Source organism: Seriola lalandi, unplaced genomic scaffold, assembly GCF_002814215.2.
Source record: "Seriola lalandi dorsalis isolate HSWRI2012SDOR001 ecotype SW California unplaced genomic scaffold, Sedor1 jcf7180002054560, whole genome shotgun sequence".
In the NCBI taxonomy this organism is placed as follows: Eukaryota; Metazoa; Chordata; class Actinopteri; order Carangiformes; family Carangidae; genus Seriola; species Seriola lalandi.
The window spans coordinates 182,951-196,364 of NW_019525113.1; the positions used below are offsets into that span (position 1 = coordinate 182,951).

The following is a 13,414-nucleotide window of genomic DNA, read 5'->3' on the forward strand; positions in this document are numbered from 1 at the left end:
TGTTAATGACCATGAAAGAAAATAAGACTTAATTCATTACAGTAATGTACTCTGAGCTGGATCACCAAAAAAACCCCCAAAAAAAACATACTCCTTACTGATCTCAAGTTCAAAAAATCAATGTTCCTGTTGTGTCAAGGTCAAATAGTGTAAATCTCCACTTGACTGAATGAAATCTAACTAAATCCTTGCTTCCTCTTTTAACTTAGTTAGTCTATGACAGATAACAAGCACTGGGGAAAAGAAAACAATCTTCATTACAATCAAAATGACTTTGCTAACATCTGTACAGAATAATGAAAACCAAACCAACAAAACAGAACTTCAATGAACTGAAACAGAAACTGAACATTATAAGCTTTACAAAGGTTACATTTTAATATTGTATAGGTGTTGCTGTGCAGATACTGAAGCTTTTATCAATGCCGAATACCTAAAATTTAAAGTACATTCAACATTTCTCTATGTGTTCTGATTAATGCTTTTGGGTTTTAAAAAACAGAACATTTTCACTCTCATTAGTATTCATAATATTCATCAGTATACTTCAGTGATATACAAAGTATGAAAGCTCAGTGAGTGTGTGTGTGTACCCTCTATTGTGGTGAATTTGAGTGCAGCTGTGTTGAGTGTCTCGACCCTCTCAGCCTGCACTGCAATGTCGGCTTCCTGCAGGCTGTGTTTCTGCAGCAGGTCATCCACCTCCAGAAGATGCTTCCCAAAGTCCTTTGACAGCAGCTGGACCTGAGAGAGACAGGAAGGGACAGTAAAACAACAGAGTTTTTTTCTGATTTCATTTCTATGATGTTATTCTATTCATTCTTTATTTCTCTTTATAAATCAAAAACACTGACACATACTTCTGCTCTGTCTCTTTCAATTTTCACTCTTCAACCCATATAGACTTTACACTTCCTCCATCTCCATCTCCACTGTTTCTTTCCTCTGTATCCAACTACTGATTATACAGTAGTTAGATAGAGATAGAGTGTCTCTTTCATTCACTCCCTCTCACACACCCTTCAATACCTGTGTGTCCTCCATCCAGTCGATCATGTAGACCATGTCCTGAAAAGTCTTCTGCAGGGCCAGGTTCTTCTCCAGACGGGTCCTCCTCCCTGCGACCAGCTCCTTCAGCAGACCCCACTGCCCCAGGATGTTCTCCTTGCGTGCCAAGATACGTCGGATGTCATAGTATCCTTCTGCCTCCATCTCTGCTGCAAGTTCAACCACCACTCCAATTCGCTCTTCATACGAGGCTATGTCTGCCTCGATGGCCTCGTGTTTCTTCATTGCTGCCTCGACTGCTGGTAGGTCATAGCCAAAGTTGTCCTGAAGGCAGAGATGAGGAAAAAGACAAAATGGAAGGTGTTTAGCCAAGGAAAGCAGACTGGACTCATGAAGATTAAATAATGAAATTAAGATGGTCAAAGAAGAACTTTATGATTTACATACTGACTAGACAGATGACAAATTAAAAGAGCCTAGATTTGACACACTAAAGGGAACAGGAACCGCTCAGTTAACACAAAATGCATAACATCTTCTCTTCCAAGTAGTCACAGAACACTTCACTTCACTGTTGTAACATCAGTGGACGAAAGACACGGGTATAGCTGTTGCGAAGGTCAGATGGGTTGAAGTAAGCTACAGGGGAAACATTCACACATTGCAACATAATTTTAGACTGAGGAGTTTTGGTTCAGTCTTACCCCGCCCAACCCCTCCTAGATCCCTACCTGTGATACAAGTCTCTGGTTTTCATTGAGCCAGGCTTGTCTCATGGTGGTTTTGTGGTCAAAGCGCTGAGCCAGCAACTCTAGCTTCTCCTGACGTATCAGCTCCTTGCGCAGAGCAACACCCCTCTCATGCTCAGCCTTCTCCAGCCTCTCCCAGGCCTGAAAAGAAAATAACAAAACGAAATGTTTGATAGTGGAAAAGTGATATTAAAATAGAGGTAATGGAAAATATAACTGGTTAAACAGTCATGGGTCAATTTAAGGTAAAAACTATGGAAAGTAAGTTTGACTGAAGGTTTTTTCTCAACTGTTAAAGAGTGATTGTGACCTTTTCATCAGTAACTCAAAAAGTGAAATACTGTATATGAAATAAAAACGACACAACACAGCTGGTGGATGTATGACCTTGTTGATGTCTGAGATGAGCTTCCCATCATGAGGCACGTATGGTTTCTGGTTGTTGGCTCTAAGTTTGCTTTGGATTGTGAAGAGAAGGACCTCGAGATTTCCCTTCTCCTGAAACCTGAGTGAGAGACAAAAAACTTTAGTTAAGGATACTGCTCCACAATATGACCTCTTCTCTTTCAATAGTCCCCTCTTGTGTAGGAGACACAACAAAATACTTCCAACTTTGAGGTCAAAGGAAACACTGAAGCTGCAGCCACAAAGTTGGTCAAGGATTCGGAGTCTTGATCAAGGACATGAGGCAGCATGAATGCTGGCTACATGGAGGTCTGACGACTGTGGTTAGAGGGCGATGTCTTTGCTCACTCTGCTTACCTGTTAACTCCAGTATCATTGCATATCATCACTCTGGGAGGGTCTACTGTATGAAGATCTCATGTGTATTTTTTACTGCTTCAGCAATAATATAATTTTCATTACTGATTAATCTGCTGATTTTTTTCATAATTCACTTTTCTATAAATTTTCAAAAAAATATTTAAAAATGAAATTATAAGAAATTATTATAGTCTAAAAATGTCTTGTTTTGTCCAACCAACAGTCGAAAACCATAAGATATCTTTCTATCATCATACATGACAAAAAAAGAGCAAACCCGCAGAGAGAGGCAGGAACCAGAGATTTTTTTGAATTTTTCTCATTGAACACCAAAGTACTGTACATTGTATGTATGTACTGTATAGACAGTGTCTGTGCTTTTGTAGAAACAACATCAGTGTGCATCTGTGTGTGTGTGTGTTAATTAATGTGAACTATGTCACTACACATAATTAAATAACCACAAATTATTTTATGATCAAGATAGATGTTAATCCTACTTGTACATTCCTCTCAGCTAATGTTAGCCTAAGACACTAAAAACAAAATTATTATTATTTGTCAAGTCTTATTTTGCAGGCAGGATGGAGGATCAGGCTTGAAGAAATAATAAATATATTATTTTGAAATATGTTTTTCACATATTTCTGATTATTTTCTATTATTATCAAAATATCAAGCTGCCATTTAAAAAAAAAAAAAATCACAAAACGTACTTGATTGGCTTCTCTATAGTGCAGTAGGTGGTGAAGGCCTGTAGCTGCTGCTGGACTCCTGTCAGTGAGTTGGCAAACTTCTGGTTGCTGATGACCGCAATGGTCTTTTCGATCCAGTCCAGCAGGTCTGACGCCAGAGCCTCATACCGGTTGATGATTTTTTCTGCCTCAATACAGTTGTCTAGTACCTGACCAGGACAGGCAGAAGATGGTTCGGAGATTCAAAGAGGAAGAAGAGGTTAAGTAGAGGGTGGAACACAAGCAGACACAATGCGATACAGAGAAATGTTCAGAATTATGTTTTTACATCTCTGTCACTGAAGTTTTGCACATTTTTATGAATTGTAGTTTGTGTTTTTGCTTGACAACACAGCTGGTTCTTCAATTTTCAAAATAATGGCAGCTCAACTACTGTGTTAGCATTTATGCATTGGACATGAAATGTCTATATGTAAATCTGCATATGGGCCTATTTATTACCTTGCCAACCCTCTTGCCCTCCACGATAAGAGCCTTCATCTTGGAGAAATAGTGGTAGTAGGAGACCACATAAGTGATGATGGACTTTTCATCAGGGTTCTCTGTGTTCACATCTGTACCAGAGAGAGACGATGGAGGCAGTGAACAGAGGAGTTAATATCTGGTCAGCTTTAGCTGGAGCCACAGAAAAACTATTTTTCTCGGTGAATACAAAAAAATCACTTTTATGTCACTATTCCTTTTCTATCACTATTTCTGTATGTAATGTGGTTTAACTGACATTAACCCAAAACCAGTTAAACATTCTCACCTTCAGGGTCCAGGAGTTTGGTGAGGCCGAGGTGCTGCTCAGCGATGTTGAAGGCTTGCTGGAGGTTATGGGTTGCATTGGACCGTGTCAGCTTGTGGAACTCTATCAGGTCAGGTCTGGAGAGTGCAAGATGAAGCAACAGAATTTGCCATGCTTGTATGGCTCTAGTCCTAAAATTGCATGTCAGTCTTACAATTCTGTCTTTGTCTGCTCATCTAAATGTGCGTGTATTCATTTTGTTTTTGCTGGTGCAGCTGTTTTTGGTCTGGTGTTTTACATCATTAACATCTTAATTTAGATCTTAAATTCCTGAAAAACTGAAAAATACAACAACTTCTGCTGTAAATAAAAAAAAAACAAAACACAAAGACATGGCAAACATTCCCACAATTTTCTATCTGCTGCTCTCATAGCATCAAACCCAATTTTAAACATGATAGATAGAATACTACTTACCTGTGTCTGTGTATGAGGGCATTGAAGGCAAGGCCGTCTCTCCAGCAGGTGGTAAAGTTCTGAATGTTGACCTCAGGGTACCTGGACGAGAAATCTTTTGTAACTTTAAGTGTGTTTTTGGACCATTTAGTTATTCTTTGAGTTTTAGGTATTAGGATTTAGGTATTTTGTAGCTGAAATTGTTATTATTTTTTACATGCCGTTACTGGGCCCCTATTCACAAACTTCTGAAGCTTATTGGGGTTTCCCATTTTCATCCATTAATATAATCATGTTTGTATGCTTTTACCTGTATTCGATTCTGACTTGTGTGAAATAAATAAATAAACAAAAATTAAATGGAAAATTACATAAATGATCATGGAATTCACTGTTGCAGGTCACAGTTTCCTTTATATTTATTTCACTGCTCACCCTGCGGTCTTCATCTGGCACCAGAGCAGTAGGGCATCCTTAGCAGAGCGGGTTTCTCTGTTGTCTTCTGTCTCTATTTTGATCACTTGGATCTGAACAAGAAAAGCAACAGGTTAAGCATTTGTGGGAGAGACAATGTGGCACAGACCCTTTCTGTTTAGGAAAATACATCCACATTTTAGGTTTTTACCTGTCCCTCACTGAAGACAGAGTCTACTAGTTTGGTGTTTAGCAAACAGAATCACTTGCTGTTTACTTTATGGTGCACTATATTGACTATCATTATATTTTAATGTAAGTTCCAACAATTGAGGGAAAAAAGTGTCCATGTACAACTGCTAACAATCCTACTCTGCAATGCCGTTGTATTTTATAGTGTTGCAACACTATACCTTTCAGTGATTGTTTAGTATGCAGAATCTCAATTTATAGAGTAAACTATTGAGTGTCTATAATATATATACAGTATATGGAGCAGAGAAAGATTGAATGAAGTTATTTCAGACACAGCCAGAGTAACAAAGACTGTCTAACATTTGCAAACTAGTCAGTGAAGTTAGCTTACTTCTTATCCACCTGGCTGTGCTCCCATCCGGGGTCAGATAATTTGTATTTAGCTATAGATAATAAGCAGCAATCGCATCAGTGATTAAAGTGTTGCCAGTACCCATGTGACATAGTTTGGCAATGTCAGCCAATTTCAGTCCTGCCCATAAAGGCTCTGATTGGCTGAGTGGTTTCTCCAACTGGGTGAACAGCCTTCACTTGAAAGAAAAAAAGAGATCTTGCAGGTGACTAAGAGGTCGAAGAAGAAATGTCGGAGTCACACTGCTCTGATAGTATACCTGAACTATAAAATGAACACACAGCGTGAGAGAATTAACACAAAGAACAGGCAATTATTATTGCTTAATAAGAGCTGAGGATTTCAGTGCAAAGAAGTGCAGCGCCATTACAACGCCTGATGATAGGTGACAGTGACAGCTATTCCACCAATCACATCACATTGACATGATCCAAGGTAATTGGGGACCTGACACCCATGAATCAGCTGCTAGCCATGTTGTTAGGCACAACACTGCACGCACACACACACAAATGTTTGTACTTCTATCCTTCTGAGGACTCTCATGGACATAATGCATTCCCCCGTCCCTTACCCTAACCTTAACCATCACAACTAGATGCCTAACGACTATCCCTAACCCTACCCTTAAACCTAATTATGCCCCAAACCATGAAACCAAGTCTTAACCCTCATACAGCGCTTTGACCATGTGTCAGAACGTGAGTACTTCCCAAAATATCCTCACTCCAGAGGACTAAAACTCAAACTGGTCCTCATATCGCATAACCATACAAATGCACACACACAAATACATTTTGAAACCAGCTCTAAAGTTTATTTCAGCAGCAGAGACATCATAATTTATATGCAAACAATGCATATGGAAAAAGCCTAATTAATTTGAGCATAAACATTTATTAAATGTCCACCTTATTGCATTAAATATTTATTTTTATCGCAAAACGAATTTCTTTATTTCACAGTGAATTATTTATCAGTGAAAATGACCCAAATCCAAAAGTATAAATTAGCGCTGAATAATTAATCAAAATGTTATTGAAATCACAATATGGCCAAGTGCCATATCCAAATTTAAGGAGCTGCTATTTTTTGATAGAGGTAAAATGTGTCACAGCAGACCATAATAAATATAGCATTATGACGCTACACAGATCAACCTTTTTATACGTTTTTCAGTGATTGAAATGCAAAAATTACCATAGCCAATAAAATGGTGACTCATATCTAAATGTGTCGAAATAATTGCATTATGATTTTTTGCATATTGTGCAGCCCTACTTTAAATGATAAATAATGTATGACCTTAGGTGTTTAACATTTGAAAAATACCAAATATTAGCTGGTCACTGCTTCACAAATTAGAAGAGCTGCTTGCTTTCCACTGTTTCATACCACTATAGATCAAATGATGAAGAGGAAGCAAGCAGTTTCTAAGGCGTCACGATAGGCTGGTAACTTGTGAGTAATTAGTATTTGTCATTATTTTTGACACACAGATTAATTAAACGATTAATCAGTAAATCCATAAAATAAGAAAAGGATTAATTTTCATTGCAATCTAAGAGTTACTGTCTTAGTGATCAAGAACAGATGGAAGACCCTTAGACACAGAAAATTTGTCATAAATAGGAAATATGAGTATGATCCACAATTCACCATTATCTCCATGATTTGTTGTGATGTAAAATGTGTCTGCCAGCACTTGCTTCACTGCAACAGACTAAAAAAGGTTAAGAAAAGACAACATTGTGATGCTTACGACAATGTGTCAGATAATCTCACAGGGAATGTGTCACTAGGAACATGTCCCTGCTACTGCAACAATCTACATCTCAGCTGTGTCAAGAGTGCAGTATTGTGTGCATTCAGTAAAAATCTGAATCTATATATGTTGTCAAATACATAGTAAAGCTAGATCAATGTGTCTCAATTCAGACTCACTGGAAACTGCAAGTGAGCTGGCAGTGTGTTAGGTAAGCTCACTAATACACACACTCACTGCATACAGCACAGGGACACTCAGCCAACCATATACAACACTATAATTGAAGTCACTGAAAATAATAACAGTCTGTTATTATTTGTGTATGGTTCTGCAAATACATTAGGATTACCTCTTCCTTTGCCTGTCAATCCTCTCCCTTCTCTCCTTTCTCTCTCTCTCTCCCTCTCTTTCTGTTTCTCTCCCTCTTTCTGTGTGTGTGCAGTTACTGCAGTGGTTTGGTACTACCTGCTGACTGGGCAAAGCAAACTCTCTCTTTCACCACAGAGGAAGGGAGGACAGGGGAAAAGAGGTGGAGATGAGGAGAGACAAAGTGCAAAAGGGAAAGATAAATGGAAGCTACTCGAGAAACATAAACCTCTGCCAACTTGCTGACGTTATTCTTACCACGGAAATCTTCCGTTAAATGAAGTTACTCTATAAACATGCTTTTGTATTTGGAATCAAACCGCAGACTCTGTTAGTATCCTAGTTATGGCTAAAAAACACAATCGCATAATGGCAAAACTCCCAGGCCTGGATCACTTGTAAACTATAAAATGAACTGTGTCTTTGCCTAAAGCTGATCAGTAGATAAGAATACACTGTACTTTAAAATGTAATTGTTCCAAGAGTAGCCAGGTCTCACAGCAAATGGAGGACATGAATTCAGCACTTTAGGCTACATCCATAATAATAAGTTTTAGTTTTAAAACATATCACTTTTGCTACATTTTCACCTGCCGTCCACACCACCCTGGAGTTTTCGAGGCCCTAAAATGGAGAATTTTGGAACCACTGCTGACCCTGTTTTAGTTTGGAAACTCCAGGGTTGCGTTTAAGTCTGCACTGGCAGAAACGGAGACACCCACGTCCTCTTCCTGACTGTCAGTCACAGTGTACCCTTCCCTGATTTGTCACACTCCAATCACGTGACCCTTTTCCGGACAAAGACAACCAGCATCATCCTCGACTACCAGTAGTGAATGCAACATGGATAATGAGTTACAAGTGTTGATGATCTTGTTGTAAATGCTAGCAGCTGATGTGCAGTTAAATTCTGCATTTTTTAATGCTAAGAAACCTCTGCTTGTACGTTTTGCCATGGCTGTTCTGAAATTATAGTATTTTCTGCAACTAAGCAACCAACTACAGAGTAGACAATCTGCGTCCCTCTTACACTGGCATGCACATGCCCAGTGTTGGTGAATGGTCATGTGATATGCATTTTCAGGCATGTCAGTATGGATGGAGATCATTTCTGATTTGGACAAACGCGCTTGTCTGGACGGAGATCATTTTTGTTTCAAAACACCGTTTTAAAATGAAAACATATCAGTGTGGTTTTAGCCAAAAGTGGAAATGAAATGAGACTGAACTGTCAGATAGAAGTAAGCTTTTCTTAGTCAAACATGACTAAAAATGTCCTTTGAATTTGATGTGAATTTCTTTTTTTGCTGTACAGCTTTGTGCTTGTCGTTATTCATTTTTTTCATAGTCACTTAGTGGCTTTGTTTTCTCCTTTTCCATTGATATTGTGTGTATTTTGTTTTCATTTCAGTTTCAATCTCAGTTTCGTGTCCTCTCACCTCAAATGGCTTTTTGTTAGGTTTTCATTCCAAATAAGATTTTTTCTAAACTTACCTGCCTGCTTAAATAATGGCAAATAAAACAGTTGTGTAAGAATGGCTGTAGCTTCGAGGGTTATAAACGGCACCTTGTGAACAAACGATAAGGAAAACAGGAAAGACTGTGTTATACTGTATGTATTTCAAACTTATTTTAACCCTTGTTAATAATCAGAAACAGACTGAGCACACATGACTAATGGTCACATTCAGGCCCCACCTTTGGTTATTTAACACAACATTGCTGCTTATTGTTTCCCATCAGCAAACCATCCTTTCCCTCTATCCTCACTTCTTTCATAATTACTCCTTCTCACACACACATACACACACACACACTCCTGGACATCAGTCTCCTGCACTGCTCTCCTGTCTCAACGCATGCAAAATTGAAGAGGCCATCGACTAGTGGCTCCCTGAAGAAGAAGGAGAGCACGACGACAGCCAAGCTCACAGCTAATGGTGGCAAAGCTAGCCAGTAGCCAACACTATTGTATCCAAAACTGTGCAGTTACAGCTGCTTAGCTAGACTCAAACCATTACAATGTTGTGGAGTATATTTTTTGAAAAATATATGAATCTAAACTATATATTTCAGTCTACTGAAACATGTCATTCAGATCAAACACTGAAACTTAAACTTAAATTGTTGGGATTAAATTACATGTAAATGATGTCCATCATGAACTATGTTTCAACAGTTAACATACACGTACATTTTTTTAAACATTTACACTGAAATCATGAGACCAATCAGCCATATTGCACACACACACCATTCACCTCTTTAATTGCCTCACTTGCCTGGCTTGCAGAAGGTCACTTGACATAACATGAGCTAATTCTTCTAGCAGTGCTTTTAAACGCGCTTTGTGGTAGGTAGCCAGCCCAAGCATGACAACACTGAGTCCCAAGAGACAGCTACGAGCCGACTGTGCACCGTGAATATTACAGAAGGGTCTGAATAATGCTAAACAAGCATTTCGTGCAGAGGCCACGCTGTAGCACTGAAGCGTAATGAAGAGGAGCCCTGGGCTTATGCTGTACTTACATGGCAGGAACTGATCCTGTATCACTGCTGCTAAGGCCTGGAAACCTGTGTATGTGTGTGAATGTGAGTACAAGTTTGAGTGATAAAATGTGTATGCCAGTATGCAAGCACATAGGTATGTTTGTGACTAGATAGATAGATAGATAGATAGATAGATAGATAGATAGATAGATAGATAGATAGATAGATAGATAGATAGACAGGCTGAGAGAGTGTAGATGTTAGAGAGCGAGTGCAGTGTGGGTAAGTTTCTGTGTGTGTATGTGTGTCCTTGTTGAAGAACAGACTGGAAGGCGACTGCTACCTCTAGGCTGCTGAGCCCTGAGTGACATTCAGGCTTTATCCACCAAACACTGCTGTCGCCGTCGCACACTGATGATGCTGCAGCTGTGACAACCTCCCCCAAACTGTACTGCTGGCAGCTCATCCTAAATGAAGCCACTGCTGATTACAGCATCCTGGCACTTTAGTAAGTAGCATGGGAACACATGCCAGCAAGTCAGTGCACTAACAAAGTCCACCTAGCGTACTTTAATTCATTAGAAACACCCATGTGACACTGCTAATATCAGACCAATACCAGTCTTAAAGTTATAATAAGATAAGAATAATAATAAGATTTCAATGAAATCAAACTCCCTTTTTGATTCTATCTATGGACACAATTTTTCAGAAATGACCTTTCCATGTGGTGGTAGAGTGGCCATTCTGATGTTGGATTCAAATAAGGGACTCACAGGAAACAATACAGCATGCAATCCAGCTTTCACTCTCCTAGTCAGAGTTGTATTAAAGGTCTCATATTGTAGAACGGTAGGTAGACTTCTTTGATTATAAAACAGGTCTAGGTCACAGCGGACCGGGTTCGAATCCGACTCGTGGCCCTTTGCTGCATGTCATCCCCTCTCTCTCTCCCTGATTTTCCTGTCTCTCTCTCTCTCACTGCAACTATTGGATTGAAGGCAAAAAATGCCCAAAAAATAACTTAAACATTTCATTCAGCTGGCACAAGCAAGCACAAGAAACACAATGTATTTGTCACCAAGGTTAGCACTGACTGCTATCATTCATTAAAAATGCATCTTCAATACTAAACAAGACATCAAATTAGTTTTAAATATTTCAGGGTTAGTGCAGCACCAATGACCACTCACAGTGAGCTGTTAGATAAAGAGCTGCAGGCAACAGGCTGCACTCCACCCTTGGCCATGACTCAACTAGATGTGACATCTCCAAAACCGAGTCATTACATCTCTGAGCTGTGATAACATGTTATACAATAATCTTAGCAATACCTTGGTGTTTTATATGTGTTTATTTACCTGGAAGCGTAGAATGATGGTCCACATAAGGCCCAGGGTGAGGCGATGGTTCCCATCCACAATGTCATGGGAACCAACATTTTCCAGGTGAACCCTCTGTTCTTTGAGGAACTGCAGAGCTTTGTCAACATTTTCCAGGCAGTGGATCCGCATACGACCCCGAGTAGGCCTCGGCTGGGGGAGGACCGAGGGATGAATATGTTTGATATCAAAGCCCTTATTATTATAGTGTATTATAGTGCTACATGCAACATCATGCAACATTAGCATTAACATTAATATAATTACCATAGGGAAAGATAACTTTTAAAAACATATGCCAATGGGTTGGATTTTACTAGTAAAAACAGAGCTTACGAGTAAAAACAGTATTTGAGGTAAAGCTTTGAGAGTTGATGGAAATGTTTGGTTTAAGAACAGGTAGATTTTTACATTGAGTGATGTGTGTGTGTGTGTGTATGTGTGTGTATATGTTCTCACCAGCAGCTCTCCACTGAGGACCTCCAGCAGTCTGGTGAGCATGTATCCATCTCTCAGGTCGTTGTAGAGGTCAGATATACGACAGGACACTCTGGCCAGATGGGAGTTAACCCACTTGGTAAAAGTCTTTTTCTGCACCGCATCTCGTTCGTCTGAGCGAAATAAAGAAATTAACTTCAAATCAAAGGGAAGGGCATAAAGACGAACAATCTGGTTCCGAATAAAGTCTTTGCTTTGTTTTAAAAAAGACAGTTAATATTAAATAAAATACTATCCTAAACAGCATTAGCTAGCACTAGCATTTAATCAAATTTTGCTTACAGTTTTACCTTGTGAGGTTACCTGATGAGGCTTTTTAAAATATGAGATCTATGTTCTGTGTTTCTGGAGGGAAGGATTTTTAGTGCTGCTTTACCAATAAAATCATATTAACACTAATGTTAGTGGATTAGTTTGAAGCCACCTACTTGAAACAAATGAAGAATTAAAAACTCAACACCATGCCCTTGGTATATTAATATATCTTCTTATGCAGGTCTGTTCATAGTGTGTTTGTCTGTATGCATGTGACCTCTGACCTGCCAGGGCCTTGATGCGGGAGCACTCGAACAGCTTGGAGCTGGTACACTCCGTCTCCCAGAACCCAGAGCTGATTGGTCGGTTGTTGTTGTTGAGCTGGCGCTGGGCTTCCGCGTTGTCCAGGTCTGGGGAGGCATTAGCCATCGCGCCCGACGCCCTAAAATACACACACAAATGCTGGTCACACATATACAGACACAGAAGAGACACAGAAACACAGGTATTGATGCATGTGTGTAGAAACATGAACCCATATGGACACAGTCAACATTCGCCTTTTGTTAAAACTCAGATATCAGCTTGTCTATGTTGTAAATAAAGTCTGTCTGATGACATATATGCAGTAGCTCAGTCGTTGTAGGTTTTAATAACATGCTGAAAAAATTGACTTCTATTTGAACCTAAAGGTACATTCATTAATCAAATAAACAGTAACATTTTATTATTGTGATCATCAGGAAAAGTAATGACCCTCATTCTCAGAGGACAGCTTTGGTTAAAATGCATAAAAAGCTGTTTCAGAAGCTCTACACATGCACGTGTTAGTCAGGAAGGTAGGGTCTTTATTACTCCCCAAGCAGTATTAACACAGACAAAAATAATAACACCGCAAGGATACATTTAGGCTAAAAATAAGTACTGAGAATAAATAATAATAATAGAAAAGTAATAAAAAATAAAATACAAACAAAATGCTATGTGCAAATGTCCGGGTTCGTGGTATGTGTGTGACTGCCTTTGCTGTGCAGTTTATTTATCCCGTTGGTGTCTGTAGTGCGTAATTGGTGGTGTACGTAGACAGAATACTCACATGTACATGTGTGTAAAGGCATTTTCACATGTACTGTACATACACACACACACAATCATGCATAGGAGCACAAAT

General features: G+C 39.2%; 1 protein-coding gene across 1 annotated transcript in view; it reads right to left on the reverse strand.

Annotated features, from left to right (window-relative positions):
* sptbn4b (spectrin, beta, non-erythrocytic 4b) overlaps positions 1 to 12,673 on the reverse strand; it is a 75,505-nt gene extending 62,832 nt beyond the window's left edge. Inside the window, exons 1-12 of the mRNA XM_087176557.1 lie at positions 12,528 to 12,673; positions 11,950 to 12,101; positions 11,470 to 11,643; positions 4,899 to 4,990; positions 4,485 to 4,565; positions 4,029 to 4,144; positions 3,719 to 3,831; positions 3,239 to 3,426; positions 2,145 to 2,262; positions 1,740 to 1,898; positions 1,030 to 1,332; positions 640 to 744 (exon numbers count right to left, since the gene is read on the reverse strand). Coding sequence (XP_087032683.1) covers positions 640 to 744; positions 1,030 to 1,332; positions 1,740 to 1,898; positions 2,145 to 2,262; positions 3,239 to 3,426; positions 3,719 to 3,831; positions 4,029 to 4,144; positions 4,485 to 4,565; positions 4,899 to 4,990; positions 11,470 to 11,643; positions 11,950 to 12,101; positions 12,528 to 12,672 — 1,746 coding nt within the window. The 5' untranslated portion in view covers position 12,673. The remainder of the gene's footprint in view (positions 1 to 639; positions 745 to 1,029; positions 1,333 to 1,739; positions 1,899 to 2,144; positions 2,263 to 3,238; positions 3,427 to 3,718; positions 3,832 to 4,028; positions 4,145 to 4,484; positions 4,566 to 4,898; positions 4,991 to 11,469; positions 11,644 to 11,949; positions 12,102 to 12,527) is intronic.
* Between the last annotated feature and the right edge of the window lie 741 nt (positions 12,674 to 13,414).